The 26,340-nt window shown below is 37.3% G+C and overlaps 1 protein-coding gene across 1 annotated transcript in view; it reads left to right on the top strand.

Annotated features, from left to right (window-relative positions):
- SND1 (staphylococcal nuclease and tudor domain containing 1) overlaps window positions 1–26,340 on the top strand; it is a gene marked incomplete in the record, with an annotated part of 3,811,866 nt that overhangs the window by 3,495,459 nt on the left and 290,067 nt on the right. The window contains 1 exon segment of the mRNA XM_044088623.1: window positions 1,007–1,076. Within this exon segment, the coding sequence (XP_043944558.1) occupies window positions 1,007–1,076 (70 nt within the window).

Raw genomic sequence — 26,340 nt, 5'->3', positions numbered from 1 at the left:
GGAATGCAGTTTACTATACTACACACTTGTGAGAGGATGATTAGGAGTTGTGAAACAGAAATGCTTTTTTTCCATAGGTCTTTTTTTGCCCCGTGCCTACTGACCATAAAACAGTTCCCTTGATCAGACTCTGCCCATTTTTTTTCTCCCTTACAGTGGATGTACCCATTATTGTATGAGGTCAAGAGCCACCATTTGGAAGCTGTCATACATGTAACCATGAGGTTTGCTTGTTGCTTCAGTGGCATCCTGGCAACTGACAGCATTTGTTATAATAGCAAGTCTGTTTCCTGGTTGTGGCATGAATACCTGTGCCTTTCAAATCCATGAATGTGTGCTTTTTCGTATGTAACAGCAATCATTATGGTCACTGTCCTTCCTGCCCTGGCTTACTGTTTTGCCTGGAGCCACAGCTGTGTCTGCTGTGAACCATGACAGCCACACACTCCCTCCACATACTCATCCCTCAGTACTTCTGCTGTTAAGCACCCTAACCACTAACTGAAGTCTGATTGCCTGGGCAGTAGTCATAGCTTTCTCTCTATATACCATTGGCAAAGGCATTTGATACAGAGTGCTGTTGAAAAGTTATTTATGCAGTTCCCCTGCCACATCATATTGTGTGGTACATTTTCTAAGCATCATCATGAAAGTATTGTGTAACTGAGTGAAAGGGGCAAGTACCCTTAAAAGTTGAAACAGAATGCTAGTTTTCCCTCCAAATGCTGAATCTTGCATCTTTTATATCCAGTATAAAGTGTTGTTGTAACTTAATGTTTACCAGCTTATTTATAGTATGCATCTTGATGGTGATTGGATTTCTCTTGGGCACATGGCTCACTTGGGTCTCTGTTGAAAGAACCATTGGCTAGAAAGAAAAGACCCATTGGCTACAAATGAATTTACCTAACCAGAAAAATGAATGAATGAGTAAATAAATGAGGACATGTCGAACAGTTCAATATTCTATTAATGAACTGCTGTTTCTTTCTTTTCATGCTAACAGGTACAGAGCCCGTGTGGAGAGAGTAGAATCGCCAGCTAAGGTCCATGTTTTTTACATTGACTATGGCAATGTAAGTTACCATTCTTTGCTTTAATTGCTGTACATTTGATGATGTGTTCAACAGTAGATTTGTTTTTTGGATGTTGGAGATTAAATACCACTCAAAACAAGTGATTATAATTGTTTTGCACTTAACTGCTAATTGTTACGCCTGTAGCTATTAGACTGTAGTCTCTTCATTCTCCTGTGCTGAGTATTCCCAGTAGAGGAGTGACAGCCATCCAGAGTGGCCATCATTCAGACAAACATAAGGGTGCTTTGTGGCTTCACCAGCATCATGACATTGAAGGCATAAGGGATAGGCATTAATCCCTATAGTTGGCTGTTTATACACTATAATATAGAATATAAAATACAATTTGAAGGGATACTTTAGGGTTACACAATTAAGGCTCACATATGTAGCATAAGCAAAAGCTTACAAATTAAATTGGAAAGAAAATATGTTAAAAGGGGTAAGGAGCTCACAAAATGAGACACTAGGAGTTTTGATGTAAGCCATTAAGGAGAATAACAACCAGCATACAATATATTGGTTTACAAAGTAGCAGAAAGTATTATAAGCCAGCACAGTAGTGGTGAAAAGGTGATTTCACCAATATGGATGACTTGTAGGTGTTAGGGCATAGCAAATAACCAAAAGGAGACAGGAATTTATTGGAGAGGATGGACAATGGAGTCATGGTTTTGGGAACAAATGTCTATGGAGGGAAAGGAAATAAAATGAGATGAGGCCAAGCAGAAGTTTGACTCCAGGTTATCTTCCATGCCAGAGACTGATAAACTCCCCAATCCATTTGCCTAAATCTGTTAAGAGAAAGTTTTTAATGGACTGTAGGGAAGAAGCTGCAGTTAAAAACGTGATAATTAGTAGGGCATATGCAGTAATGCATATTTAACTATAAGAATAATTCACAAGAGGTTAGAAAAGACTGGGAAGGCATATAATGTACACTGGAGCAGTGGGAGGACACTTGTAAGGCTCTCAAGTATACAGCAAAGTCTAGAAGGTTTAGGATTTTTACATGGAAGTGTTTGCATAGATATTTTTATATCCCAAGCAGACTTGGGAAAAATGTTTCTCTAGTAAATAAGAAATGGAAATGAAAATCTGAATAAATTGTAACTAAAGTACTGAGTGTTAGAAAAAATATAATATAATTAAAGGTGAGATCTTTGGAAAAGAGAAGGAGCAAACTACATAGAAATAAGTGGAATTTGTGAGAATAAGTGGAATAATGTTTGGGAGGAGGAATGAAATTTCAGGGAAGGCAGGACTTTAACATTTCTTGTATAATTTGAGTGAATCCATCCATCATCAACCATTTTTTTCCATTTTTGCACATGGGGTTGGGACGTCACTTTATCGATTACAGTCAGCTAGAGCAAAGGTTCTCACCACCAGGTATATAGACCTTGCCACTGTTGCTCTTCAATATCACACACTCATGTACCCACTTACAGCTATGGACAAATTAGAGTGAATAGTAATTGTTAAAGAAAGTAAACCTATGTATAATGCTTGAAAATGAACAATGCTTGTAATGGTTTGTTGTCGTTTCTGTTAATGTGTATGTACCCATGTCCTTACCAAATGTATGTGAATTTAGTAAAGATGCTTAAAAAAGCTTCATCTTTCTTGCCACTGCAGCTTAAAATGGGAAGTTATACTTTCTCTTGGAACTTTGAATTAAAAAAAAAAAGTATTTTGAAATGTCTACTACCTCTGAAGATTATAGTTGGCTCATGGTGGCAGCTGATTGTCTAAGGCAAACATTGTCAGCCTTTTAGCTTGTTTTTTTTGCATTTGTATCTTGAATACTGAAATTTTGGATTTGTTTCAACATTTTTTATATGTATTCATCATGCGCTTTATTTACCAGTTGTTAGAGCTGTGTATCCTATTTATAGAGTCATCTGTATTGCATCTGCAATGTTGCAACATTTTTTCTTTGCTCCAAGTGTTTCTTCAGTAGAACTTATTTAATATTGTGGTGATCAGTCACCTTAGTGCAGAATTCCACAGTTCTATATTTCTGGTGTATTAAAGATGTTTCGTGGAAGAATTTGGTATTGTTAGTATTTTTTTCTTTTAATTGCCATTTCTCCATTTCTTCGCTATGCTCCAGGTCCTTTATTGCTTTGATTTGTCTATGGTTTTCTATGTCTGCAAGTGTTTTGTTTTTTTGGAGTGTGTCACTGTGGATGTTTTCTGTCACAGTGTTTGGGAGGGCATTTAAGAGGATTTTGGAAGGTTTTTGATTTGTGTTGCGTAGGTTAGATACAACAGAATTTGAAATTTTGTTTGGGGTACATTGGTCTGTGTTGGCAATAGACCGTGTACTGCAGGAAATGTTGTCTTGGTGTGTGTGTGACCACTAGACTGTTTCACATGGTATGTTTGATACTGTACGTGGCTCCGGCTCACTAAGCTGCTACTTCTAAGCACTGTTTTAGAGCTTGAATCCTTTGGAGTCTTGCACACAACTTGCATTTGTATGCATTTTATATTTTTGTCCTAGTATATATTTTTTTCCATTCTGTACATTGCTTTATTCTACATAAATCTATTTGATATGTGTTGGCTTGCAGTACTTCCATGTTGCTGCAGGTACACTAACCTTGAGCGATTTTGTCTTGCAGTGCTTTATATTTCTGTGTGTTGTATTTCATCGCTTCACTTTGTGCTTTGTAAATAGTGCTTAGGAGATCAGCACTTAAATAAAATTGAAGTCACCCCCCCCCTCAAGTTAGGGTCACTCAAAGGTAAGTAAAATGAGGTTATGAGTGCACAGGGTAGGACCTGCAATTAACGCAGCTATGGTGGGTCACCTCCATTAGAAAATAGACTTTGAGACATTATTTCAAACCATTTGGAATTCTAGTTTCAGAATTCCATGTTTTGGGATCCGTCATATGATACTACATCTCATTTTGCAACATTGTGAATCTAGAAAGAAACAAAGGTCTATTCGTATCCTCCATATTCCTTGATTTATCCAAAGCCTTCGATATGGTTAACCACAGTATGCTCCTAAAAACCCTACCTCCCCTGAACATTAGCTCCTCTACCATATCCTGGTTCTCTATTTATCAAACCGGCAGTCCTATGGAAAAAACAGTTGTCCCCCCTACTACCAGTAGCCATAGGTGTCACTCAAGGGTCCATCCTTGGCCCCTTGCTATTTTCACTATTCACTAGCCAGATAGCCACATCCTCACCTTCGGCCTCTATAGTACAATACACAGATGACACCACTATTATATGCACTGCATCCACCTCGATGGAACTAAAAACCATCACCCAAAATAACTTTTCTCTAGCAGAAGAATGGTTCACCAACATCATACTTATACTTAATCCAAAGAAAACCAAACTTATTATCTTTAGTCCTGGAAGGTCTCCTCCTGTATACAGTAACTTTGACACAAAATCCAAAGATAATACACTAATCACCCCCAACAACTCAAACAAAGCTATTAGGAGTTGAAATCGATAATAACCTGAAGTACGACACACATATTGCCCAAACAATCAAGGTGGTCAACAAAAAAATTGGCCTCCTTTATAGGAACAAACAGTTTGTGTCTAAAAATACAAAAGCCATGATTGCAAGAACCCATCTACTATCCATCCTCATGTATGCCTCCCCTATCCTAACTAACCAAGATGGAATCTTGCTACAACAAGATTGCAAAGTTTGCTACCGAAGCCAACTATAGGTCTCATCACTGTTTGGCCCTCAAGCAGCTGAACTGGCTTGAGTTCCCTCAACTCCTCCTCCTCAATCAACTCACAATTGCCCACAAGCTCTACCACCACCCAGAAAATAATCCTGCCCTTCATCAACTTATTCACCCCTACACCACATCCAGAACCTTAAGATCCACTTATCAGAACCACATAAATGTCATTAAACACAGAAATGAGGCAGGCAAATCCCTTTTTGCCTGCTCTATTGCCAGAATCTGGAATACACTCCCAACCCACATAACCTCCACAGCCTCTACCTCCCAATTTAAAAAAACTTCTCAAAACCCACTACACAACAAACTGGCTCTGCCCATGTCACCCCCAGGTTAAGCCATAACTGTTCTCTGTTGCTGGGATCCCCTAACAAATAAAAGCTCACCACCACCCTATATGTACAGTATACCCTAGATCTAAGCCCCTGCCCAGAATACTGCTAATCTTGTTCTACTAAACTCTTCCTGTATGTTCTGCTGAATATCTTGCTTCTTCATGTATGTTCTACTGGAAATTATTGCTGTGTGTTAATGAGAAACTGCTATAGTAGGAAATGTGTGACTGTTAAACTATGTTGTATTTTTAACTTTCTCCCAGTGCGCATTCTGTTATATTACAAAATGTGTGACTCTTTATTATATAATAAGGAGCTTTTCTCCCCGTGCCTCTGTAAACAAATGTAAAATAAGTAAATAAAATAAATAATGAATATTTCAGAGAAGTAGATAAACTGCTTGAGGATGATGCATGTAAATTATTTTGTAGAAAGAGTGATGCATTTTGCATTTATTGGAAATCCTTTACTGAATGTGGTAGTATTATAAATGTATTGGAATATGCTTCACACACACACACACACACACACACACATATATATATATATATATATATATATCAGTTCTTATGAGGATGGTGTAAGTTGTTAGTTATATAGCATCAACAGTTTATCCAGTCCATAATAGAATATGCTTACTGGATGGGATGTAATAAGTTGCTGTTCTCTGCTGCCTCTGGAGTGAATTTTTTGCAAAAGTCAGTTTGTATGCTAAGCAGTATTGGGTAGATTGCATGCATAACTTCTTCGAAGAAACATCTGGGGGGGGGGGTCTCATTAAGATGGAATGAGTGCTAAGTAATCCCTTTTCCTAAAGGTGGTAAAGCCAGTCTCAAATGTCTACAAGGCTATATAACCCCAAGTAATTTACTGGATATGGAGTTTGAGAGAATAATTCTTTCTGTATTTAGTGTTCCATGTAAACACATTTTGGATACTACCAATATGGTTTTGCCTCTAGTAGACCCTGTTTAAGAAACCATTTGGAATTTTATGAGAATGTTCTTATATTAAGAAGAAAGACTGCTTTTACATGCAGTCTTGGATCTTTCTAAAATTTCTGACTCTGCTGCATAATAAAATCCTTCAGGCCATGGATGAGAAGAACTTCAGCTGGTATATACTCAAAAGGATACAAGGCTGACTAGGTAATGAGAGATGCAGGGTTAGGGTTCAGAATTGCATGTTGTATATAGATTAAGTATTGGAGCCCTACAGGTATCTGTTCTTGGACCCTTCCTTTTTGGCTAATTTGTGATCTCATTTTAGTAGTTGGCTGTAAAATTGTTTTTTTTTTAGACAGTGCAGGCAGAGCACAAAATTATTTTCCTCTAGAAATAAAAAATCTGCATCGCTAGCAAATTTTAAGCAACGTTTAGACATTTAAAAAGGTAGGAAAGAAAAAGGTATGATACTAATAGTTTAGTGCTAACTAGCTGTATTATTACACTGAAACACTGATCCACATTTTCGGTATAAAATACATGAAGTTGAATTTGTTACTGTTAATAAATGCAAGTGTATATAAATATTTGTGTGAATATTTATATATATATATATATATATATATATATATATATATATATAGAGAGAGAGAGAGAGAGAGAGATTTTACACACACACACACACTTACAGTAAAACCAGAAATTTGCTCTGGTATATGTGCTAATACATTTGATTAGCTCTAGGTAAATGTAGCTTTTTTGTGGGAAATTAAAAAAAAAATCATATTTTGTTGCACATTTGGTCTGAGTGCCCATGAATAAATGTTAATAAGACATTTGCTTGGTTACAGACCACATTCTGAGCAGTCCTCTTGGAAATTAAAATTTGACATTCTGTTTGTGAATTCGGAAGGGTGGTCATAAGCTGTTAACCTGTCTGAGCAGTGATCTGAGCTCTGAATCTGTGTAGTGATGCCGTTGGAATGCCTAAATCTTTGTTCCGTAATGAGAATGAATAGTTTGTTACAGCAGCAGCTTGTGCCTCTGCACATCCTTTCATGAATAATAAATTTTGTTATTTACTAGAGTGTACATGATTTTTTTCCAATTTTCTTTTTTTTCTAAGATTTCTAACTCATACTGGGAAGCTAGCCAGAAACTATGCCGAATATATTTAAAACATTTACTTCAAGAACATATTTGCATAGTGCCTTGAGATTGACATTTTAGGGATCACTGGGATGTCAGATCACAAGGTCATAAACAGCAAGAGTAAAGAACAGCCTGCTACTTTTTGAAAGACTGCTAAATTATTTCTGCAATTGCCTATGAAATGTAGCAGTCTGGCAGTAGCAGAAAAGACTAGAAAGGAAATTATTTAAAGATGGTGCTAGAATGTAATTTATGTGAATTAAATAAAATACTGTGATTTATAATAAAGATTTGCTTTTTTAGAGCAGCAGCATTAGTTCATAAAAAGCTGGCTCTGCATGTGACACCAGTGAATATTTTTTGCTCATTTTTTTCCTTTCGTAACACTTAAGCATAGACCAGCTTTTGCTAATAGCAGTAAGCTAGATTCATCTGAAAAAGACAAAAGTGTGTGTGTGTGTGTGTGTGTATACACACACACACATTACACACACGTGTATGTATATACATATATACTCATAAAACATTTATTTGTTAGTGGGTGTTTTTGCACCCATAATGGAATTTGTGTAACTGGAATGTATAACCTTATCTTTTGCTTGGAAGTCACTGCTACACAAGTAGCATAAGTAGGTGAAATTATAAGATGCTATAGGGTGGCTAGATTTTGTAAAGCTTTACAAAAAATTTAAATGTAGAAGGGGCACTAATTGTGGTGCAGTATGTCATGGGAACCAAGTAAATGAATAGTCATAAACTGATGTGAAAGTTGAAAAATAAAATGAACCTGTGGTAGACTTTCAGTAGCTGGCAGAATGTGCTTGCCCGCTGGAAGCATAATCCAGTTGATTAAAACTACTTGGTCCATCTAGTTTGTATGAAATTTCCACCTAGTTTGTTTAAAATCTCTAAAAGTAATATAATTAACTGGTTCCCACCCAAACAGATAATCAGAGTTACCTTCTGCAGACCTGACTTCGCACAATGTCTTTGAGCATGACTTTCTCAGCAAAAATATTGTGTACAGTCTTATACTTTTTCTGAAAAATATTTGTTTATTATCGGGGAACTGTAAGCTATAAATAGTTTTTCAATATGAAGTGCATAAAGAGTATTTTAGTATTACATGCATAAAAGAAGGGCAGAGAAAAAAACATGGTTGTAGTTGGTCATATGCCATATATGCCAAAGCATTAATTTTTACTATTTTATTTTGTGGAAAGATGTATGCTGTATCTGCTTTTTGTTGGAACATGCATATTTATCATTAATTTTTTCCCAGATTGTCTTGTTGGGTAATTTCAGGAGATTTTTTTTTTTTTTTTTGAAAAATCTAAATTTGAAAGGGGAGGTGGGGACTACATTTGTGAGGGAAAAAGAGATGATTATGTCCCTCCTTACAGTTTTCCTTTCTTGTCTTTCCATGTCATGTTTTTTAAACACCTTTATTGAATTATCACTTGTAACATAGGCAAATTTGCATTTGTATAAAGGTAATCACACTGTATTAACAAGTTCATGTGTACAAACATTATACTTCACATATATTGCTATATATCATATCATATAACACAAAAACATTACATAACTTATTCAATTCCTGCCTTTTTTAAACAAGAAACATATTTATTAAATCACCCTTATGACATAGGCAATCATGCATTTATAGAAATAAAAACAAACCACACTGACAGAATCCTAGTTGCAAGCATTTTACATCACAAACCATACTGACACGCACCTAGTTGCAAATATTTATACGTCACTTATAATGTACCCAATCATTTCAGTCAAACATTACATATGTCATTTAAGTCCTGCCTTCTTTTAAACCTCATTCCTCCAATGTATGTATTGTTTCCACAATTCCCATTTTTTCTTGTGTAGTTTGCTCCTACCCTTTTCTAAAGATCTCGATTCCAGTTGTTTTATCTCAGTTACTATATTCACCGCTTCTGGTATAGATGGTTTAGATTTTGATTTCCATTTTTTAGTAATTGCTTTTTTGGCAACCACCATTATTAGACACAGCAAGGCCTTACAAATATCTAGGCAACTCCGATTCTGTGTCATAGTTCAGAAAAAATCATCTCCCTCTTGACACCAACCTGCCCACCCAGCATCTTCGACAGTGCATCCCACAGGGAGTCTTTAATGTCTGCCAACTCACCACACTCCCAGAAAATGTTTCCAATTACCTCTTTCTTCCACTTCATAGCTCCAACATTTGCTGTCTACCTGAGGAAATATTCTCTGAAGTCTACTTTGGGTATAAAAATATCTATGTTAACATTTCCAAGCAGAAAATCCTAAATCTTCTAGATTTTGTTGCATGTTTGGGAGATTCTACTAAAACCTCTACCAGTGCTGTTTTTTTCATTTAGGACCCCCCCCTCTTTATTTCCCTTTCCCTATACTCTGATATCAATCCTTGATAGGGAAGGCAGTCTCTAACCTGCAGTCCAAATAAATTCTTGGAATTTTCCCATTTTATCATCCGTCCCTGTCTAGTAATTTGCTCCCAATAGCTTGGTTCCTTTGCCAGTTTTCTTCAATAAATTTCAGACCCACTCTTGCCTATTGTCTATATCCCTAATTGCAGTCATCCCTATTGGCAGAATTTCCATTTTCCATTCCCGTGTTCGCTTAGTTCTTAGGATACTTACTCCTACTTTATAGATATAATATTCTGTATGATTATTGTTGTTATTCTTAAAGGCTTGCATCCAAAATCCCAGTCTCTCCTTGTTTCTTTGAGCTTCTCCTGTTTCATCATCATCATCTCTTTCCACTTTGAATTACAGCTTTCTGCTTGTGCTATGTATAGGAGGAGCCTTAACTGTGTAGCTTTGAAATACCCCTTCAAATTGAGTAATCCCAGTCCACATTTATTTACTGGAAGAATCAGCGTATCCCTCTTGACTCTTGCCATCTTCCCTTTCCAGATAAAGTCCTTTAGCTGCCACACCAGAATAATTTTTAATCCATACTCCTAAATAAGTCATTTTATCATATTCCCATAAATATGGATATTGCTGAAACAATTCATATGTGGGTGCATTACTGTTATTGCCTTTGTTTTAGCTTAATTAATTTTATATCCCAAAAAGATTTTGAAACTGTCTCAAAATGTTCCACAACACTGTAATGTCTCTTTCTGGTTTTGTCAGGCATAAAATTATATCTTCTACAAATAGAGCCAGTTTTTCTTGACTACCATACCAATTATGTCCTTGAGTCCCTTATTTTATTTGGTAGTGGTTCTAAATGTAATGCAAGCAACAAAAGGGGAAAGGGGACACCCCTGCCTGCTTCCTCTGCTCAAGCAAAAATTATCAGAGAGGACCCCACCCACTTGAATTTTTGATTCAGTTCTCTCATATATCCTCTTAATCGACCTTATATTTTTTTTCACGAAATGCAAATGCTTCCATTGCCTTGCTCATAAAATTACAGCTTACTGTGTCAAATGCTTTCTCTGCACCAAGACCCACCAAGAACAATGGTATTTTCTTACATTCTGCTTCCCTCTGGATCATCAGTGTTCTGTTAATGTTGTCCAGTGATTGCCTCCCCTCCACAAAACCACATTGATCCATATCTATCAATTTTGGCATTAAATTTGACATTATTTTAGACATTATAGACATGAACACTTGATAATTATGTTTAGTATTAAAATTGGCCTATATGAAGCTGGATCTGATGGATCTTTACCCTCTTTAGGCATTACAGCTGTCATAGCTTTCTTCCAGGATGTTGGTACTTCTCCTCTTAAAATACTGTTAAACAAAACCTTCCAGATCTTTCAGTTTTTTCCTCCTAGATCCCAAACTTCCACAGTAATACCATTTATTGCTGGGTATATTCCTGTAGACTGGTTATACATCACAATTTTTATCTCATCTCCTCCTAACAGTACTTGAGCCTCATCTACCTTTAGCCTTGGCATATTTAATTAGTCCATAAACATTTCCTTTTTTATCTATTCTTAATTTCCATACTTTGTTTTATACAGACTTCCATAGAATTTCCGAAATATTTCTAATACCTTTATGGGAGCTCTTCTTACCTTCCTTGTTATAGGACCCCTAAGCTTGGCAACAGCCCTTTCTACCTTCTGTTGCCTGAGTCATTGTGATAAAAGTTTTTGTTCTCTAGTGTTGTCAAAAAACACTTGCTTAACAGCAATCTTTCAAAACTTGTGTGTATTATTGAGGTAGTCCCTTATTTTCTGCTTGGCATTCTGCAGTTGATCCTCTTCTTGTTCTGTGAGATTCCCCCTATTCTACTATACTTTAACATTTGTCAGTCCCTGCAAATAATTCTTGTTAGTTCTTAACCATAGCTCCCTTTATTTTATTTCCACCCTATTTTCAAACTCCACTTTAGTTGTATCTCATTCCCTAACTATATTTTCAGAAGTAATTTCTATCCTCTCTAATAGCTCCTGAATAATCTCCACTACCCATTCCTTAACTTCTTCTCTTTACAACACCAGTGTCTTAGTTTTTTCATTATCCTGTGTTTTTATTTTAGTCATTATTGATGCATGATCTGAAATAGTTATTGGGCTTGTATTAAGACCTTCAATTAAATGCACATGCTCCTGTGAAATGTAAATTCTGCTTAGCCCAGTTTTTATATATTGGGGAATAATATGTAAATTCAGTCTGAACTCCTATTACTGAATTCACATCTTCCAAGCCAAATATTTTCATAAATTTCTTCAAATATCTACCCGCCTTTGTTATACTTTCCCTTCTCAGCCCCTCAGACACATCTTCACTGCTGCAAATCAAATTCCAGTCCCCACATAGAAGTAATATTCCTTGCTGAAAACTGATTATTTCTCCAAGAATTTAAGCTCCATTATAGCAGTTTTAGATGGAATATAAATACATGCCAGTGTAATTTTTCTCCCTTGTCAGTAGCCCATTAACACTGCAGATCTACCATTATTACTGTTTTTATCCTCTTCTGTCACTATTGGAGCTCCTGTTGCAATTAATACAAGTACCTGTACTCCTTTCCTTTGTCCCAGGTATTCCACTGAATAACCATCTTGAAAAACCTTTCTTTATCAAATTCACATGTTCAGTTCTTTCCAAGTGTGTCTCCTGTGACATAGCTATTTGCAATGTACATTTTTTAATATAGTTCACTTCTCTTTCTTTTTTGCATTTATCTGTGAGATCATTGACATTTAAAGACCAGAAAGCATCATTGTATTAAAAAGTTATTCTTCCTACCTTTTATGTATAACACCTTTTTTGTTAAATGTCTAGTTGCAGCTTTTATGTTTCATGGATACACTGTTTGTCAGGTTGAACTTATAGTTGTTTCTTGTCATATCCATTTCTGCCTATGTCACATCTTACAGAACTTTTTTTTATTGAAAGCTGTCAAAAAAACAAACATATCCCCTATACCCCCTAAAAACCTATTAATGTAATACTAACACACTAAACTATGTACATCTTCAAATGTTGAAGTTTTACCATCCTAATAGGAACAGATGTCCCAGACTGACAGCCACACTCACAGACTTGAGTTAACGTAAAAGAAAAGTTGTCCATGTAAAGATGCATGGTGTAGCCTGTGATTCTAAGTGCTAACTGTTTTTCTTATCTTTGTAGCCCTTCCAGCTGGGAAAACCCCAAAATGCTTTCAGAGAACATTATCTCCTCGCCAGTTTCTCTCTACTTTTTTCCCACAGTCAATCACTCTCCCCCAGACAGTAACCAATTTCTGTTTGAGATTATCTCCATGGAGACATGAGAACAGCCATTTTTTCATTATCAGATTGTCTTCATGGAGACATGAGGAGCAGACAGTCAATTTCTCTTTAACATATTGTTTCCATGGAGACATGTGTCAGATCCAGAATTGCTACTAAGTATACATTCATTTGCTAGAAAAGAAAAGCCTCATGATATGCAATTTTCTTTTTCATTTACTTGCTTTCCCTTAAAATTTGTTACTAAATCAAACTTAGGCCCTTAATCCAGTCATTCCCCTATGCGAGAATGAGAAAAAACACACTTTTCTTTTGTCGTGCTCCCATGGAATTTTAATCAGGCTTTTTTTATGTTGCAGTGCCTACATTTCTTAAAACTGAACAAGAAGAAAGGGAGAAGGGTGCTGCTGTTATTTTTTCTTTCTATTTACAATCCCATTACATTTCAGAATAACTGAAAACTTTACATTATAGCATGCAAAGAAAACCATACACCGCAAAAACATTACTGTTAAGAAACAAAATGTTTTCTTTACTTAGTTAACATTCCTCCACTCTTTTCCCCTCCCCAAAGGATTTTTCTGAACATTAGTGACACAAAGTAGGGCATATACTAGAGTCCCCACAAGTCCAAAAAATTCTGAAAAAAAAGTCCGGTATGTCCAGATTTTCTTGTTCTGCCATATTTCACAATTATAATTATTGCATTGTAAGCCCACATTAGTGGTTTTATTACTGCTCCATTTCCTTCTCCCAGGTTCTGTCTCTGCATCAGTTCTAACATACTCTTGATTCTTCTAGTCAACTCTTGTGCTCACTTCCTTCTCTGCAACATTTTCTGTTGAAACAGTGGAAAAGGTTTCACATGTACAGTCTCCCTGTGGTCTTTATTATCAGAAGAACAAGAAGTAGAATATCCTTCTGTTTCATAGCTCGCTTTTTGTTCGATAGATTTTGTATTTCCTCCTTAGCATGTACTTCATCAGAAACTATGTGTCCCTCCAAGGAAGAATACCTTGAAGACAGCTGGGTACAGCAGTTTGAATCTCTGTTTTGCATCTCGACATTCCCTAAATAGTGGAATTAATTTATTCCTCTTCTGCCTGGTGTACTCTGAGTAGTCTTTCTTCACAAACACTCTGCTGTCTCCCACTTTTAGCATTTTGTCCTTCTGCCATGGTTTTGTTTGAATCAGCTCCTTCTGCTAGTGGGATTGCAGCTTTACTATTAAAGGTCTAGGTTGCTTTCTCATAGCCAGGTTTGGAGCATACAAATGATGTGCCCTTTCAACTAAAAACAACTGCTGCGGAATACTAGTCCATTTGCTCATTTGTGCTTTCATAAAATGAATGCAGTATGTTCCTTCCAGCTTCTCTGCTATAGCTGAAAATCTCTGGTTTTCCCTACTTGCTCTGTCCTCTAATTTTATTATTTTTTGAAACATCTCTTCTTGAGCAATCTCATGCTCATCCAGCCTTTTCTTCATTTTAACCTCTGATTTTTGCAGATGTATCATCTCATCGGAATATCTGTTTAAAGCTTCTTCCATTTTTTTCCAGCCTTTTGTTGTTTGTGTTGATATACTACATTAGTGTTTCATTTATTTTAACGAAGTTTCTGTGCAGTTGTCTTGCATCTTTCCTGTATGTTACTGGAAGTCATGTTTGGAGGTTGCATTGCTTTTTGCTATACGCTGCAGAAGTTTCCCCAGGCAGTGTTTCTCCCTCACTTTTTTGTAGCTGATTTTTTCCAGTTTCTCTGTATTTCTTATTTCTTGGCATCCAGACAGTACACTTACTAGCCAGTTACTGAAATTTACCTATAAATTCAAAAGTCTACTGGCCTTCTCTGCTGAGAGTCTGTATTTCACACTGGGAAAGCTAGAGGCGTGCTGTTACTCAATGTGCAGCCATCTTGGAAGTTGTCGTTCCATGTCATGTTGAGAAGGGTTCTGTCCTCCTGTATTTAAGTTGCCTTTGGGTAATTCAGAATTTTTGTTTACCGTTCTGTATACTTTCCTAGGTGGTATAGATATGAAATTAATCGAGCTATACTGAATTACATCTGTACTATCAGTGACTGAGCATGAAGACAGACTTGGGTGGTTTGGAAGGAGGAGTGTCGAATGGACAGTTCTCCCTTTATTAGGGTGCAGTGTGGGAAGTATTTTGCTTAAAGTTGTTTGCTAATGGATGTTGGGTACAATCTGCTTCAATGTGAAAAAAAGCATAATGGGGAAAAGTTTCTCCTTCGTTTGTGTACAAGAGTGGCACAACAACAAGTTGACCTTCTTGCAGTCTGCCATGTGTAATAAAATATAGTAATGGCAAGATTCATTCCCCTCCTCCCACTATGATGTACCTGGATGGCCTGTGTTGGGCAGCTTAGCAGGAATTAATCAAAGCAAGCAATAGGATAGCATTTGACTGGTGGTTACTTGAGTCAATATCGCCATCATAAAGAGGAAATAGGAGCAAAAACACTTTCAGTATTATTCATATGACTTCTGCAATTTGTGTTGGCCATGCTAAAGAGAGACTGTCTGTTTCTGTCCTCTGATTCTTTGTAGTGATGAAGTCTTCAGAACTACAATGCTTTGCTAGATGTTGTTCCATTAATTTTATCAAAAGGACAAAAAAGTCTAGAATAGTGATGCCTTTCTATATACTTCCTAAATTCGTATTATCATCATTACTTCATTCACCATCAGTGCTTTTATTCTGTAGTCTAGACAATGTTTGACAAAATCTTTCACCTCTGTGGGTGGGCCTTCTCCATGAAGGTGTATGCTCTCTTGCTACTGTCCATCGATTGCTTGGTGAACCACGCACACACACAAACCCAGCTTACAGGGCTGCCTCTTTCCACAGAAGGATTGTTACAAACCATGACCAGCTTCATTCATGTGTCATCTTCTCCAGGATTGGCACACCTGTCTTCCCTGCCAGCTCTGTTGAGCACCAGAGCCCCTTGTTTAACTCTGGTTGCATGGGCTGTAGTCAGGGTTTTTTTCCTGTGTGCCACCAGAACTGGTAGCACAGAAACAATACTGTGCTTCTGATAGACCAGAAATAATTTAGTAAGGTGGAGCAGGTAATGCTTTTTCTGTGTTTAGCTTAATTGTGTGTTAAGACCTTGTGGAGACTATAACTGCTTTAGCTTTACAACAGTAATCATTCTATTCATATTTTCTGTATGTTAAATCTGTTTTGCAATCTCAATTGTGCATTTCTTTCTGTTCAGCTCCTTGAGCCTATGACTGAAAATCTCCTGGTCCTTTCCTTGGTGCATGCATTTATGGTAATAGTGCAGGACTGCTCTGAATATTAAAAAAAAAATCTTCTTTATTATCATCATCAATATTATGATTATTATTATACTGTTATTTATTGTAATTTCTGGAAAGCAGTAATTAGCTTTGCATCTTCTGTGACAGACTGCCAAACACAACAAGACTCTGCTGACGTCTGTTACTCAGCCCTGTTCAGATAAGGCTTAAAATAATATGCTAGTATTTCTTTACCTCAGTCCATTAAAACATTTACAGCAGGTGGTATTAATCATAAGTCAAGTCAATCGAATACTCCCAGCAGTTAATCTTCTCAGACTAGCAGCTGTAAAGCCATCATGGGAGTGAAAAATATATACCTTATCAGTGAAATGTAGTATGTGTACGTGGGGTGCGTTAGAAGCATGAATCAAGGGTGTTCTTGGTATTGGTGCGAAATGGATAAAACTAATATCTGCCTGCCTATTATCAAAAATTTGAAACAGTAGACTTGAAAATAATAGAAATATAGTGCTGAATTAATGTTAATTAAAAGTAAGCTAAATCTACATACATTGAAGTAAATTAAACTTTAGGCATTCAAAGCATGAAGGAGTCCAGACTGGTTGATATTAATCTGTTCTTTGGCAGACATAGCAGTAGTATACAATTCCTCCATCAACCAGTATAAAAATCTTTTAAGATGCAGTACAGAATACAACTCTGATAAGTCGAGTAGTGACCCTTTTCCTAATTGGTAATTTCAGTACTATTTTTCTTGGACCAGATAAACTCTAGTTAGATGTAATTTTTTCCTATAGCATCTTAAATTTAGTTTGTTACATTTGCTACTAGACCCAATCCAAAAACAGGAAAAGCTGCACTTTTAGGCGGGATTATTAGATGTATCCCTTAATACAGTTGATTTGAACCCCATTTTATCATCAGGAAGATACATCTCAACCTGTTACTGTTTATTTTACAAATGTATACTGTATTAGAAAAGAGAATAAGGGCTGAATCTTGCTCTTGATTTATTGCAGAAATATGTAAGGAGATAAAGTTAAGGTCTAAATAAATAAATTGGCCTGAAATTGTATATTAAAATGACGAAACAAGTCATGGGTATTCAGAATTACCAGCTAGCTGAAACACCTGATGTTCATAAGGGTCATTTGCATATATCCCATGTACCTCTGATACAAGAGGTTTGGAGGGTCACTCAGTGGAAGTTCTAGCTTTGCTGGAGTTTTCATTTTGTTTTTACTGATTGTTTTTTTAGTGACCTTTTCACTTATTGTTTTAGTTTGAAGACCAGTAACAAGAAATGTCCTTATATCAAAGCTAGAGTATGACCTTCCAGTAATAGATCTAAACTCCAGTCTAAGCACCTGGCTACCCCAGGCTGCTATTAAACGACTGAAACATGCATGTCAACAGCTAGTGGGGTTTAACTTTATTGCCTTGAATGTACCTACAGAGATGTAAAAGTTAAAAGTCATGGGCATTCGGAAGCCATGTAGATGAAACACTGTTACATCCTTAAGGGGTTATATGGATATATCCCATGGGCCTTCATTACAGGAGGTTTAAGGTATTACACAGAGACAGTGCTAGCTTGATTTTTTTTTTTCAGTTTTCCCTTGAACGGTTGATATGTGTGACTGTTTTACCCTACGAATAGAGAGGAGATAACTTGTAAATATATGTACACACACACACACACACACACACACACACATTTTGACATACTTAATTTTCACAGATCTGCATACAATTAAGTGAAACATGTACAAGTCCCTGTCTTCTTTCATATAAGCTGAAGTAGAAAACAAAAAGTGGTAGTTCTATGGGGATTCTGGATTGCACAACATTGAATCGGTTGGATTAGTTATTCTTGTTTTAATATAGTTCATTTTTCCAGTAATGGATGTTGTAAATCTGAACCTAGTAACAGTTAAATCCCACTGTTTGCTTCAGTTTCAGTTTTTGTTTATTTTGTTACAAGGACAGTAATTTCAGAGGTGAGCCATCACTATCACATAATGTATTTTTATAGCAATCAAAGTCGTTTTTAGTTTGTGTGATGCACTGTTGTATCACATTTAATCTTTGAATTACTCATTATATATTGTAGCTGCTATATTATTACAAACATTGCTGTTTGTTCCTCATTAAAGGAGATACAATAATTTTATCACTTTTAATTTGTTTCCTAAAAGTCAAAATTCTCAAGCATGCTTTAGAAAAAGGGATATTGATATCTGTTGGTTTTCAGAAGGTAGTAAAACTTAACCAGAGTGCACATAACCACACACTTACTTTGGATATTTGTAGGATTATCATTAGTTATGGTGAGTTTTGAAGTTGTGGCTGATAAAATATTAAGCCTTTTGTGAGTTGCAGAAATGCCTTGTGTGCAATATTTAACACCGTGTATCAGCATTGCTTTTCCCTTTTACTAGGTGTCAGTTGGCATAATGTTATTTAATTGCTTCTACACAAATTGTGTTTTTTAATCCCAGAAGTTTGTCTAGTAGTTTCTGTGCTGTCATGTTTGCTTTAATGTCAAAAGTAAGTACTTTGAGTCAAACGTTTGTGGGCCAAGCTGCTCTTAATGGTTGTGATGTTATCCACAGTGATTGCTTTTTCTTAATATTTTTACCTTTCACAGCCTTTGCTATAACTGGCATATTGAAGCTGTCATTTCTAAATATATTTATGAGCAAAGGAGAACAAATGAAATTCAATTTTGAGTTTGTTCAATTGCAGGTGACAGCATTTTAAGAGAACAGGATGTTTACAATAGCCAGATACTTCCATACTTAGGAAGTGCAGGTGCTTTTTGAAGATGAAGAGCAAAATTATTGCTAATTCATTTAAAGCACCAGACTTGTATTGTGCCCTGAAAAACTTCTTTAAAAAACATTAAACCATGTAATGAAGTTTTCCTTCAAAGTATCAGAAAATTGTCTTTTATTGTAGTTAAAAGAAATGATGTTAAACTCAGTTCTGTGGGTGGTGAGAAGGAGTTGGAGTATGCTGTCGTGGAATACTTCAAACCAGAAAAGGCATCAGGAACAAATAGAGTAAAGGGGATAAGTAAGCTGCTTGTGCAGGTGTTATTTTACTAATTCAGAACATGTAGAAAATTAGTTTTACTAATGCTAACATTGTATAGAATAATGCATTGGGAACTCTATGCAAGTTTATTTCCACTTACCAGGTTTAAAGTCATTATAACTGGAAACCATTGCTCAGGTTGACTTTTCATGTTTTAAGGTCTTAAGGTTGGAAACTGCCTCTGTAGACAGTGTGCCTTTGCTTGACATGTAAGATGTATGTGCAAATTGTTTGTATTTATAAATATGTATACATCTGTATATGCATGTGTGTGTGCATAAATATACAAGTATGTGAGTGTGTGTGTGTATAGATACCTACAGACACACACACACTTATTTTTAATAGTTATGATAGTCATTTTTGTTGCATGTGCAGTAAATGTCCACTTGGGGGCCCAGTAAATTTGGTTGTTAGTTAAAATTAAACACAGGCAGACAGATTAGTTCTAGTCTTTGGAGTACTTGCTAATGGCGGACCACTTTGTGCACATTATTTTTGCACGATATTTAAAAAAATAAATAAAATCTTAGGTGGCCTTGACATGTCAATAAGTTGAGGTTGAAAAGCAGTAGGAAGTAAAAATGCATCCAGTTTTGACATTGCTAATGCATTTCTGCAGCTGTTTGTCCTTTGAAGTGCTGTGCAATGGCTGTGTGATCCTTGCTGAAAGCTTTCTAAACTAATACACTGTCTTGCTTTAAACATATTCTTCATGAAAATTAGTTTTTCAAGATAGTTGTTGCTGAAAGGGATTGGTAGGTAACCTATAGTCCAAGGTCACATCTCTTCTCTGCACTTCGGCTGGTTTAGATTGGAGCCATCTCAGCTACTCCAAAGCTTGCAGTGTGTAGTGCTGTCATCTTGTAAGTTATTAGATCCCTGGCTAAGTTGTTTGGCATGTTAGAGGATATAGCCTGAAATCTTGTACTTTCAGTCTAGCAGTATTGTGCAGAGGGTTAAGGTTGTGAGATACTATTTAGCTAGTGTCTGTAGTCTTCAGTTTACACACATAACTTGAATTTATAGGCCAGTTTATTCATTGGTTCTGTTTTCTTTACTACATCATCAAATCTGTTTCATAATCTCAGCTCCAGTTTGATTGGTCTGTACTTAAGCCTTTGATTGTAGTTTTCCTTCAGAGTATCATTTAACAAGATTAAATGTTCCTGCATCACTTCTGAAAAGAGATACTCATTTCTCATAGGTGCCATCTGGTTATGAAATGTATAAACTAAAAGTTAAGTACTTGGTGGGCTAACGTTTGTGGGCAGCCATCACCAACTAACTGTGTGGTGGTTACCCCAGTGTATCATGGTTACCCACTATACTTTATTTGTGGTATGCAGTGTTCTGAATTTCATCATTGCAGGCTGTTATTTAGAGTTTCCAGTCAAGTATACTGCCTAACACTAGCTGAAAGGAAACAGTGACAGCAAAAGCACTAAGGGTTAGCAGCATTTCTCCACTACTTAAGACTCTGGAAAAAGCTGTTTATCAGCTCTGTCAATTGTAGTAAACTAATCTGTGCATCGACGAGTCACATGCATGTAACTTTTTCACAGCTGTGAAGGTGAGCAGGGAATATAGTCTAGGAATTGTGGTAACATTTATTTATTTTATTTAACATCTGTTTACCAGGAAAGTCCAACTTAGAACAAAGCCAATTTTCGGCGGAGGCCCGGGGAGAAAAGCTCCAGATGCTCCATTTCTTGATGCATTTCCCAACGCACATTCATAGACTGGCATATGCGCGCGCGCACACACACACCCACACACCTGTACTCCTACATACATCTTCCAGTTTTCATGTCATATGCCATCTACTGTAACACGCACACACACACACAAAAACTGTGCTCCAACATGCATCCTCCAACGTCATATTGCATACTGTAACTATATGTGGAGAGCCCAGTGGGCTTCATTATCCAGTCTCTTCACTATTTTCAGAATGCAAGTTTATTTCACCTCCTTTCATAGAAGTTTACTAATATGGTATATTCTCATGTCTCACTTTGCAGCAAAAGCTTTCATATTTATCTGAAGTATTGTACAATCAACATCAAAAACATATCACCTCTCTAGCAGTAAAAAATAGAAAAAAAAAGTCTTCAGAGTCTCTGGCTATATTTACCATAAGGCAATGGAAACAAGATGGCTTGACGCTTGCTGAAAATGAATATGAATATTTTCAACAGGGTTGTCTTCAAATTTCCCCATTTTTGTATAAGTACCACCCCAGGACTGACTTGAAAATAAACCATAGGAGCAGAATATCTAGCTTGGTCAACTAAATTGAGTAACACTAAACTATAATTCAGTGCCTTTGTTTGGCATCTAAGAAAAAGCAGACAGATAGATGTGGAATAAAGAGATTTAATATGGCTGTACTGATTTATTAATGGATAATCAACAATCAAAATAATCAATTATTTTTATGGGGAAAAATCACAAATAAATATTACTTTCATGCTGCACTGGCAAAAAGTCATTGTTGTAAGTTTTTCACATATGAGGAAACCTCTTTAAAGCTTTGTGTTTCCTTCCTTCAGAAACGTAACTGAATAAAATTAAACTGATTTGCGTCTTTCGGCTTTACCCGGTTAGGGGTCGCCACAGCGGAACTCCGGTCCGCTAATGATTGGCAGTAGAGTTTTACGTGCTGGCTTGCCGGGCCTAACGCACAACCTTCAATGAAGGAACGCCCTTTCACGAATGTCGTCACACAGAAGATGCTCTAACTGAGAATCGAACAGGCAACGTCTAACTGTGAGGCGACAACGCTACCACAGCACCACCACCGCATTATTTAATTTTTATTTAACTGAATAAAATTAAACTAACTAGACTAATTGACCACACAAGCCCCCCACCTCCAACTGACCCCAGATTATCCAGAGTTCTGAGAAACCATTTTGAATGTACTGGCATTCCTCCTTTGCCTAATAATTGGAATATACCACTCAACCTCTAAGTGGAAGAAATCTGGACAAAGCCAAAAATAATGGGGGGATAAAGGCCCAAAACTGGGGACAAATTTTAAATATTGCTCTTATAAATTTGGTAAGTTGCTAGGATTATAGGTTTTGCATTACCACACATTTTCTGAAGGATAAAAAGCTTCACATGTAAATGTATGTTATTATTTAGTGACTTCAATCCTCATTGATTTGCCAAAAAAACACATTTTACGAGGAGCAGTCCAAAAATATGAGGCAAAATTTGGACATTCTGTGAAAATCTGGACAGTTGAGAGGCATGTAGTGGAGATATGTTTTTTCTTCTTCCCATTCAATATTGGCCACGGTTCATTCTGTCTAAATTTGCTTAGTAAACTGCTCCTGTAGCAAAGCAGCTGACTACTCTTTACAACATGTCAGTATGCATTATGCACATTTATCCAGTTAAAGTGCATTTGAGTCTAGTGTAAATACTATTGTATATCAGTTCACTTTGTGTTTTCTTCATCCCCCTTTTTCTGTATGTGATATAGTATGTAATGTATAACCTGTGCAACTGCTTCATGTGTGCAACCATCTACTATGTGAAGTAATTTTGCTGCTTCGTTGTATGTCTGCTGCTTCTAATCACTCACTCTGTGTAGAAGAGGTCCATCAGGGACCAGCATATTAACCTTTCTCAACAAATTTTAAATAAGAATAAATAACTCTGAATTTTTTGGGATTCAAAGTTCCAGAATTCCTGGGAAAATAAGGAAGCTCAAGTGATGGGTTGCTTATTGAAATCAGTTTCATGCTATCTGATGAGCATATATATAATAAAAGGGGATAATAAATAAGAATGATAAAAGAATCTCCCAGTCATAAAGTTTGAGATTTTAAGGCAGCCATAAAAAAATAACACTTTTTTTCTTTTACAACTTTTTGCCCCCGCCCTGGGTGTTCTCAAGTAGCAGTACATGGCGCAGGTAAATCTCCATGCACTACAAAGAATTATGATTGGATCTCTGACCATAGCCCTATGTTATGTGTTCTGTAGGTGAATTTCTTGGCGTCCGTGTCTTGAACACACAATACAGAGGTTACAGTTGGAGACTATCATAATCCTCTGTATAGTAAATATTTATTTATACTGTGAAAGCTGTGTTAATAATGCCTTCCCTTAGACTTAAGTTCTAAGCTGTCTGTCCCGAGTACACTAACCTATATAATATAGTATCCATTTATCACATTTTATCTGAACATTGAACTGCTTTTTTTCTGAGTCACCATAAACAGTTGTGTTGATTTTTGATTTATACATTTTTTGTTTGAGAAGGGAGGAATGAGATTTTAATTGAGACTCTTCCTTCTACCAGAAAAGGATGGTCCTATGAGAAAAGTATTAGATCTTCCATGGTTGAAAAAAATTGAAGTTGACTAAATTCAAAATGCACAGCCAGTTTCTGAAATTCAGGGCAAGGAGGGCCTTTGGCCATACTGTTCACCACTCTTAGGACCCAGGAATCCATGTTTTTCCTTCCCTGGTTGTTTGCCAGGTTTAAGCCTCTTCCAGGGAAAAGGAACAAAGAACTGAAAGCTACTCTCTGCACTACATGACTAGCTTGTTTTCCCCCTGAACATGGTTGTCCAGAAAAAGTACTAAAGATCAGATGTTGGGAGCTGGTTTGGATACACAACAGTGGAAGGTGTTTCTTACCTCAGTATGAAGTAACAGACTTGGGGAAGATGTTCTTCGTGTTGCACTGTTGCAGTCATTACATTTGGGTAATCCTGCTGGCAGGTTGCCCTCAGTCGGCCTGAATTCCAAAGTCTTGGGTCCTGCGTCGGCTGTCGTCGCCCCTTCCCTGACGTCAGTGGTATAAAAGAAGCAGCCGATGCCATTTTCTTCAGGCTTTCTTGTTGCGCGGTGCCCGAAGCAGAAGCAGTTCGCAAGTGCCGGTCGGCCGACTCCTGAGATTTTCGAGTTCGAATTTCTGATCCGAAGTCTTCTATAAAGCTAAGTATCCCATTGGGGAAACTTTTTTCTTGCTCCATAACCGATGTCAGAAAAAGTTAATAATTGTATTTCTTGTGGGAAGCAAATACCTCATAAGGACTTTCATTCTTACTGTATTCCTTGCCAAGGCCCTGATCATAACTTTCTGGGTTGTCAGTTTTGTGCTAGATTTAACCAATGCACTATTAAGCGTTGGTATGATTTTGCTTTAAACTACTTTGGACGCAGGTTTAATTATCCAGAAATGTCGTCGGAAAGCCATCCGACTACCGGAGTTCACAAAAAACACAAAGAAAAAGAAAGACAGTCGAGGCCCAAAACCGACGATGAAGCTTCTCCTAAGCCAGTCGCCGGTTCACCGGTTCTCAATGAGGCACTTTTGCAGCCCCTGACGACCGCTACTGACTCCCATGTGGAGTCGGTCATGCCGCTGGAAACTCAAGGTATTGAAGCCTCGGACGCTAATCCTTCAGATGTATCCGGAGCCACTGAGCAGGCACCGGCTTCTGAGGGTGTATTCAGACCCAAACATCTATGCATTAAACCGACTTCAAAGGCAAAGACTAAAGCACTTTCAAAGGCAAAGAAGCAAACTCAAGAGCCACTTGGACAGGCCTCCATGCCCAAAAAACTGATACTCAAAATGGCCGAAGACTTGATTACCTTGATCAGGGGTTCCCATCCCCCTCCTGATAAGCGGCCTAGGCAAGAGACTGACTATGAATCTTCAGGTCAGGTTTCCATTTCTTCTGATTCCTCTTCTGATCAGGAATATTCTTTTCCTCCCTATGAGGATTCTGATGCTGAAGATTCCATACTTTCAGCTTCTCCTCCTGAAGACTATTCTTTTGGGGAAACCTTACATACCATGAGGGAGCATTTCCACTGGGAGAGCCAAGATTTTTCAGAATCTAGAGAGGCTCTGGGATTTCTTGTTACACCTCAGCACAAGCCACTAGCCATCCCTCCTGTGTTGGACATTGTAGATGTGTTTTCGGAGTCTAGCCATATCCCTGACTCCTTGCCTTCAGCTCCTGTTAAGCCTGACAGATATTACAGGGTTCCTGACTCACATAAATTCCTTTTTAAAAACCCTGCTGCAGACCCAGAAACTATTTCTCAGGGTCCCAAGGGAGTTGAGGCTTCCGTTGCAAAAAACCCTACCCCTTCTCACGGGGATTCTAGGGCACTGGATAGATGGGGAAAAAAGGTTTACACATCTGCTACCTTGGCTCTAAGGGCCTTAAACTGTCAGTTTCATATGCTCAAATATCAGCAACATCTCATGGCATTGCTTAAACAGAAAATGTTGTTAAACTCTGAATGTGCAGAAAACAAGGAAATACAGGACATATTGCATGCAGCTGAACAAGTTGGAAAGCATACTTTGCAGTGTGGTTTTGATTCTTTAGAGGCCTCCTGCAGGGCCGCAGTTACAGGTTCTGTAATTAGAGGGCATACTTGGTTAAAGGACAAAGTCTGCCTGATCAAGTTAAAGTTAAATTATTAGATTCACCTTTACAGCATGATACTTTGTTTGGTGTTAAGGAAAATGGAGGGCAAGGCTAAATCTATGCAAACGGTCAAAGATTTCGTACAAGTACAGCCACCTAGGTTTAGTAGACACTGGCCAACAAAGAATTGGTCCTTTCCTGTGTCAGTTAGATCTCAAAGGGGCAGACCCAGACAACCTAGAGGCAGATCCCAGGCGCAAGGTTCATACAGGTCAAAGCAATGGGGTGCTTCTACCTCCAAAAGTGGAGAAGACAAATCACAACCTTACAGGAAACCGTCCCAATGACTTCCACCTGCCTGAACCAAACACTTATTTCCTTGCTGCACCCTCAGGGGGAAAATTAGCAATTTTTTCTCAAAATTGGCGTATTATAACCCAGGACAAGTGGGTTCTAAATCGTGTTGCAAGGCTACAAGTTCCATTTCCATACCCTGCCAAAGGCAAACGGCTGGCCAGATCTGCCAAAAAATCAATGGGCAGAGGCACA

The sequence above is a fragment of the Protopterus annectens genome, chromosome 11.part0 (genome assembly GCF_019279795.1).
Source record: "Protopterus annectens isolate FY-2018-M chromosome 11.part0, PAN1.0, whole genome shotgun sequence".
In the NCBI taxonomy this organism is placed as follows: Eukaryota; Metazoa; Chordata; order Ceratodontiformes; family Protopteridae; genus Protopterus; species Protopterus annectens.
The sequence above is the reverse complement of the archived record's forward strand: the minus strand, read 5'-3'. Positions and strand labels throughout refer to the sequence as shown.